The sequence below is a fragment of the Callionymus lyra genome, chromosome 5, assembly GCF_982586985.1.
Source record: "Callionymus lyra chromosome 5, fCalLyr1.hap1.1, whole genome shotgun sequence".
NCBI lineage: Eukaryota > Metazoa > Chordata > Actinopteri > Syngnathiformes > Callionymidae > Callionymus > Callionymus lyra.
The window spans coordinates 2,395,834-2,403,915 of NC_141822.1; the positions used below are offsets into that span (position 1 = coordinate 2,395,834).

The 8,082-nt window shown below is 35.7% G+C and overlaps 1 protein-coding gene across 2 annotated transcripts; it reads left to right on the plus strand.

Annotated features, from left to right (window-relative positions):
• The first annotated feature begins 6 nt into the window (after positions 1–6).
• pomk (protein O-mannose kinase) lies at positions 7–8,057 on the plus strand. Of its 2 annotated transcripts, XM_087790459.1 has the most exons (4): positions 7–25; positions 231–280; positions 1,358–1,634; positions 6,988–8,057. In XM_087790459.1, the coding sequence occupies exons 3-4, from the start codon at positions 1,371–1,373 to the stop codon at positions 7,747–7,749; spliced, it is 1,026 nt and encodes a 341-aa protein (XP_087646585.1). In that variant the 5' UTR covers positions 7–25; positions 231–280; positions 1,358–1,370; the 3' UTR covers positions 7,750–8,057. The 2 variants fall into 2 exon arrangements, with proteins under 2 accessions (XP_087646585.1, XP_087646584.1); XM_087790458.1 differs by lacking the exon at positions 7–25 and having other exon boundaries at positions 193–280.
• Positions 8,058–8,082: the final 25 nt, after the last annotated feature.

Below are 8,082 nucleotides of genomic sequence, written 5' to 3' on the forward strand. Positions count from 1 at the left end.
GCGAGTCAACGTCGCTCACACGCAGGTGATGCGTTCATTCGCGTTGTTTTTGGCGCTACGTTTGTTTAATATACGTTTGAGATTCATTGTCACGACGACGTGGCGTCTTTACCGCTCAAATGGGGTAAATTCAATTGTTTAATTGTGACGGGGCTTTTATTATTAGGGCGACAGGAAACAGCAGGTTCTTCCCGGAAGTATTGTTCGAGTCACAACATGTCTGTTTGGAGACGTGATGTGTGGCGATGATTCCTGTCGTCACGTGACCAGAGACGTCCAGGTAACACAAACGTGGAACAATAGTGTAGCGTTGAGATGTGACGTCAGGGCTCGGTGTTGGATGACGTAGTATCGCTGAATGAGAAAAGGCGTTTGTTGTCCCTTTTATATTGTCTATAAACTCACGTTTAGAACAGTTTATTTCTGTTTATTTTGAGATCAACTTCCTCTTGAACTGTCCTGGTCTTCACAGGGTAAACGTAAATAAGCACAACAACAAACTGACATATTACTGCTCGTAAACAAACACACTTTAATACCTTATTGTTTGTAAACCTTGAAGATACACGAGGTCGTTTTATTGAATCTAATATACGAGGCTTCCTAGTTTCATACAATGACGAGCTTTAAGTTTTAAGTTTTATCACTTGTTTGGCAAAAACGCTTTTTTAAACGTTGATGTTTACCTCATGTGTGACGTCACGAACCAGTCATTGACGATATAATGATTGAAATATGAATTTATTATGATCGTATCTTTGGATAAATATTGATTTATTCCATCATAAACCTGCCATCATCGACAATGACATAAATATGATGTTTTAATGATCCATGTCGCAGATTTCTACATGAATCCTTATGATGTTATGATAGTATCGAACATCTTCTAAGAGATCTATGATAGTCACTGATTTAAAACTGTTGGTTTATCGTAAACGTTTTAAATTATCTGAATCCTATTAACTGGAGGAATATCGTAATCTCAGTTAGTTTTAATTCCATAAATATTTTGCAAAAATAATCAACCAAAACAAATATTAAATGGTTAACAAACATGGATTTTAAGGAACAGTACAGAGTTTTACTGTGACGATGAAGAATTAAAAGACAGGTTTTAAATTAGAAAGACGGAAGTTTATTTCCTCCTTTTGAATGACGTTTGCACAATTCTTAGCGAGATTCAAGTGATAAGAAAAACCCAGTTTTACCCGCAATGACAAACGTTTATCATCATGAAACAGAATAAATATGTATAATTAAATGTGTAAATATATATAATTGTGTGTGTGGTGTGATGATGGTGCGACTGACACACTTGAGGCTCTCGTTGTATATATTTTTCTCTGTGTTTAAGGTTGCAGTGCATTATGGGTCGGAGCAGCAGCATCAGCCACTTGGTTCCAGTGGTCGTGGTCTGCCTCGCCGCTCTGCTGCTGTGCAACGTGTTCATCTACTTGTACCTGGACTCCATGGTCCAGGCCAGAGAGCAGTGGGTGGGCTCGCACTCGGGTTGTCCTCCTCGACACTTCAGGATGACCACCATGAAGAACTGCACTGCGTGGCTGCGCTGCGAGGAGATCGATGCTGACGTGCACCCGCTGAAGCTGGTCGGGGAGGGAGTCGTTAAGAAGGTGTGGTTCTGTTCAGTGTGGATCTAGATCATGGTTTTATAGTTCTTTTGAATTCATCTGTTCAGTGTGTGAATCTAGATCATGGTTTTATAGTTCTTTTGAATTCATCTGTTCAGTGTGTGACTCTAGATCATGGTTTTTTAGTTCTTTTGAATTTATCTGTTCAGTGTGTGAATCTAGATCATGGTTTTATAGTTCTTTTGATTTCATCTGTTCAGTGTGTGAATCTAGATCATGGTTTTTTAGTTCTTTTGAATTTATCTGTTCAGTGTGTGAATCTAGATCATGGTTTTATTGTTCTTTTGAATTCATCTGTTCATCGTGTGAATCTAGATCATGGTTTTATAGTTCTTTGGATTTCATCTGTTCAGTGTGTGAATCTAGATCATGGTTTTATAGTTATTTTGAAGTCATCTGTTCAGTGTGTCAATCTAGATCATGGTTTTATAGTTATTTTGAATTCATCTGTTCAGTGTGTGAATCTAGATCATGGTTTTATAGTTCTTTTGATTTCATCTGTTCAGTGTGTGAATCTAGATCATGGTTTTTTAGTTCTTTTGAATTTATCTGTTCAGTGTGTGAATCTAGATCATGGATTTATAGTTCTTTTGAATTCATCTGTTAAGTGTGTGAATCTAGATCATGGTTTTATAGTTCTCTTGAATTCATCTGTTCAGTGGGTGAATATAGATCATGGTTTTATAGTTATTTTGGATTAATCTGTTCAGTGTGTGAATCTAGATCATGGTTTTATAGTTATTTTGGATTAATCTGTTTAGTGTGTCAATCTAGATCATGGTTTTATAGTTCTTTTGAATTCATCTGTTAAGTGTGTGAATCTAGATCATGGTTTTATAGTTATTTTGGATTAATCTGTTTAGTGTGTCAATCTAGATCATGGTTTTATAGTTCTTTTGAATTCATCTGTTCAGTGTGTGAATCTAGATCATGGTTTTGTAGTTCTTTTGAATTCGTCTGTTCAGTGTGTGAATCTAGATCATGTTTTTATAGTTCTTTTGAATTCATCTGTTCAGTGTGTGAATCTAGATCATGTTTTTATAGTTCTTTTGAATTCATCTGTTCAGTGTGTGAATCTAGATCATGGTTTTATAGTTCTCTTGAATTCATCTGTTTCAGTCTGTGAATCTAGATCATGGTTTTATAGTTCTTTTGAATTCATCTGTTCATTATGTGAATCTAGATCATGGTTTTATAGTTATTTTGAATTCATCTGTTCCGTGTGTGAATCTAGATCATGGTTTTATAGTTCTTTTGAATTCATCTGTTCAGTGTGTCAATCTATATTTTATACTTATTTTAATTCATCTGTTCATTGTGTGAATCTAGATCATGGTTTTATAGTTCTTTTGAATTCATCTGTTCCGTGTGTGAATCTAGATCATGGTTTTATAGTTCTTTTGAATTCATCTGTTCAGTGTGTCAATCTATATTTTATACTTATTTTAATTCATCTGTTCATTGTGTGAATCTAGATCATGGTTTTATAGTTCTTTTGAATTCATCTGTTCCGTGTGTGAATCTAGATCATGGTTTTATAGTTCTTTTGAATTCATCTGTTCAGTGTGTCAATCTATATTTTATACTTATTTTAATTCATCTGTTCATTGTGTGAATCTAGATCATGGTTTTATAGTTCTTTTGAATTCATCTGTTCAGTGTGTGAATCTAGATCATGGTTTTATAGTTCTCTTGAATTCATCTGTTCAGTGTGTGAATCTAGATCATGGTTTTATAGTTCTTTTGAATTCATCTGTTCAGTGTGTGAATCTAGATCATGGTTTTATAGTTCTCTTGAATTCATCTGTTTCAGTCTGTGAATCTAGATCATGGTTTTATAGTTCTTTTGAATTCATCTGTTAAGTGTTTGAATATAGATCATGGTTTTATAGTTCTTTTGAATTCATCTGTTAAGTGTGTGAATCTAGATCATGGTTTTATAGTTCTCTTGAATTCATCTGTTCAGTGGGTGAATATAGATCATGGTTTTATAGTTATTTTGGATTAATCTGTTCAGTGTGTGAATCTAGATCATGGTTTTATAGTTATTTTGGATTAATCTGTTTAGTGTGTCAATCTAGATCATGGTTTTATAGTTCTTTTGAATTCATCTGTTAAGTGTGTGAATCTAGATCATGGTTTTATAGTTATTTTGGATTAATCTGTTTAGTGTGTCAATCTAGATCATGGTTTTATAGTTCTTTTGAATTCATCTGTTCAGTGTGTGAATCTAGATCATGGTTTTGTAGTTCTTTTGAATTCGTCTGTTCAGTGTGTGAATCTAGATCATGTTTTTATAGTTCTTTTGAATTCATCTGTTCAGTGTGTGAATCTAGATCATGTTTTTATAGTTCTTTTGAATTCATCTGTTCAGTGTGTGAATCTAGATCATGGTTTTATAGTTCTCTTGAATTCATCTGTTTCAGTCTGTGAATCTAGATCATGGTTTTATAGTTCTTTTGAATTCATCTGTTCAGTGTGTGAATCTAGATCATGGTTTTATAGTTCTTTTGAATTCATCTGTTCAGTGTGTCAATCTATATTTTATACTTATTTTAATTCATCTGTTCATTGTGTGAATCTAGATCATGGTTTTATAGTTATTTTGAATTCATCTGTTCCGTGTGTGAATCTAGATCATGGTTTTATAGTTCTTTTGAATTCATCTGTTCAGTGTGTCAATCTATATTTTATACTTATTTTAATTCATCTGTTCATTGTGTGAATCTAGATCATGGTTTTATAGTTCTTTTGAATTCATCTGTTCCGTGTGTGTATCTAGATCATGGTTTTATAGTTCTTTTGAATTCATCTGTTCCGTGTGTGAATCTAGATCATGGTTTTATAGTTCTTTTGAATTCATCTGTTCATCGTGTGAATCTAGATCATGGTTTTATTGTTCTTTTGAATTCATCTGTTCATCGTGTGAATCTAGATCATGGTTTTATAGTTCTTTGGATTTCATCTGTTCAGTGTGTGAATCTAGATCATGGTTTTATAGTTCTTTTGAATTCATCTGTTCAATGTGTCAATCTAGATCATGGTTTTATAGTTCTTTTGAATTCATCTGTTCAGTGTGTGAATCTAGATCATGGTTTTATAGTTCTTTTGATTTCATCTGTTCAGTGTGTGAATCTAGATCATGGTTTTTTAGTTCTTTTGAATTTATCTGTTCAGTGTGTGAATCTAGATCATGGTTTTATAGTTCTTTTGAATTCATCTGTTAAGTGTGTGAATCTAGATCATGGTTTTATAGTTCTTTTGAATTCATCTGTTCAGTGTGTGACTCTAGATCATGGTTTTTTAGTTCTTTTGAATTTATCTGTTCAGTGTGTGGATCTAGATCATGGTTTTATAGTTCTTTTGATTTCATCTGTTCAGTGTGTGAATCTAGATCATGGTTTTTTAGTTCTTTTGAATTTATCTGTTCAGTGTGTGAATCTAGATCATGGTTTTATAGTTCTTTTGAATTAATCTGTTAAGTGTGTGAATCTAGATCATGGTTTTATAGTTCTTTTGAATTCATCTGTTCAGTGTGTGAATCTAGATCATGGTTGTATAGTTCTTTTGAATTCATCTGTTCAGTGTGGGAATCTAGATCATGGTTTTATAGTTCTTTTGAATTCATCTGTTTCAGTCTGTGAATCTAGATCATGGTTTTATAGTTCTTTTGAATTCATCTGTTCAGTGTGTGAATCTAGATCATGGTTGTATAGTTCTTTTGAATTCATCTGTTCAGTGTGTGAATCTAGATCATGGTTTTATAGTTCTTTTGAATTCATCTGTTCAGTGTGGGAATCTAGATCATGGTTTTATAGTTCTTTTGAATTCATCTGTTCAGTGTGGGAATCTAGATCATGGTTTTATAGTTCTTTTGATTTCATCTGTTCAGTGTGTGAATCTAGATCATGGTTTTTTAGTTCTTTTGAATTTATCTGTTCAGTGTGTGAATCTAGATCATGGTTTTATAGTTCTTTTGAATTCATCTGTTCAGTGTGTGACTCTAGATCATGGTTTTTTAATTCTTTTGAATTTATCTGTTCAGTGTGTGAATCTAGATCATGGTTTTATAGTTCTTTTGAATTCATCTGTTTCAGTCTGTGAATCTAGATCATGGTTTTATAGTTCTTTTGAATTCATCTGTTCAGTGTGTGAATCTAGATCATGGTTGTATAGTTCTTTTGAATTCATCTGTTCAGTGTGTGAATCTAGATCATGGTTTTATAGTTCTTTTGAATTCATCTGTTCAGTGTGTGAATCTAGATCATGGTTTTATAGTTCTTTTGAATTCATCTGTTCAGTGTGGGAATCTAGATCATGGTTTTATAGTTCTTTTGATTTCATCTGTTCAGTGTGTGAATCTAGATCATGGTTTTTTAGTTCTTTTGAATTTATCTGTTCAGTGTGTGAATCTAGATCATGCTTTTATAGTTCTTTTGAATTCATCTGTTCAGTGTGTGACTCTAGATCATGGTTTTTTAATTCTTTTGAATTTATCTGTTCAGTGTGTGAATCTAGATCATGGTTTTATAGTTCTTTTGAATTCATCTGTTCAGTGTGGGAATCTAGATCAGATGATCTATAGATCTATTCTAGATCTATAGATCAGATGATCTATAGATCTAGAATAGATCTAGAATTTCTTATTTAAAAGTTTTGGTTTTTTAAGCATCTGATAATTTTCTGGAATAATAGATATACAGTTTATTGAAAGGTTGAATTTATTTATTTTTTTTACTAATTTAATTGAAAATATTTTATATTTTCACAATAAATGATTTTTCAGGTAAATTACACGTTGTAATTCCATTAATAAAACATGTTTTTGAAAAGTTAACGTTTTTAATTTTAGTCTTTTAAATTCAATATAAATGTTGTTATAACGGAGTCACCAGATCAAACCAACTACGACTTGTGCTGCACGTCATCGCATGATTGGCTGAAATTTGATCCAGTAGCTCTGGGCTCTGTTAGTTTTGTCTGGAGACTCCATTATACCAACATTTATATATGGAATTTAAAAGACTATGAATTAAAATAAATATTGAATTAAAAACCTTTATTATTTCATTATTGGAATTATAATACCAAACTAGTTATGTCAAGAAATATATTAAAAATAATTCAACATTTTTGACCAAAAATGATTCACCAAAAACATTCTTTTTTTTTAAATGATTTAAAGTTTCAACATTTGAAATGTTAAATTCAATCATTCAATATTGTAATGACTGTGAAGAACTTCTATTATCAAACATAAACAAGTGTCTAGACTTCTGTTCCTTCAAACACTCAAGTGTTTTTGGTTTCCGGAGCTGAACTTGTGTCGCTGCAGGTGTACCTGGCCGAGTGGAAGAGCCAGAAGGTGGCGCTGTCTCGACTCTCCTCCGAACAGTACCTGGAAGACTTTCTTCACGGCGCGTCCATGCTGCAGCGTCTGCAGGGTCCGTGGGTGGTGCAGCTGCTGGGCTTCTGTCCCGCGGACCACGCCCTGGTGACGGAGTACCACCCTCACGGCTCGCTCCTCAACCTGGAGCCGGTTCTGTCCCGGGAGCGGCACCTCGACACCTGGCAGACCCGACTGGCGCTCGCCGTGGACTACGTGTCCATCCTGCGCTTCCTCCACGAGAGTCCGGCGGGTCGGCGGGTCATGTGCGACTCCAACACTTTGGAGAAGACCCTCTCTCAGTTCCTGCTGACCAGCGACCTCCACCTGCTGGTCAACGACCTGGACGCCCTGCCCGAGGTGGAGCGGTCCGGTCCGGGGGTGAAGTGCGGCCACAGGGAGCTGACGGGGGACTTCGTGGCGCCGGAGCAGCTCTGGCCGTTCCACAACGACCACCGGACCTTCTCCGACCCGCTGATGCCGGGATACGACGAGATGACGGACGTGTGGAAGATTCCGGACGTGACGCGGTTCCTGATGGGACGAGTACCCGGAGGAGACATCGTCCACTTCCATCTGTTCCAGATCCACAAGGACTGTAAGCGGCGAGAACCCGGACGGAGGCCGTCGGCCCGGCAGGTGCTGAGTGTGTACGAGGGTGTGTTCGGCAGCATGAGCAGAGACAACACTGGCGCCAGAGACATGCTGTAGAGTCACGTGACTGCAGGTGTGTCCAGGTGTGTCCAGGTGTGTCCAGGTGTGTCCAGGTGTGTCCAGGTGGGTCCAGGTGTGTCCAGGTGTGTCCAGGTGTGTCCAGGTGTTTACACTTACAAACCTGACGTCACTTCATCAACTTCACAGTTAAATGAAACCTGGAGATGAACAGAAACATTTTTCAAAGTAACAAACTCTCTTTTCTTACGACGACAAACACAACAACAGTTTATTGTTTAATAATGGACTCGTGGTTGAGTTTAGAAAAGTAAATAAACACAAATGAATGTTTTTTTTTTAAATGACCAGCTGAGATTCTCTCCTAAATAT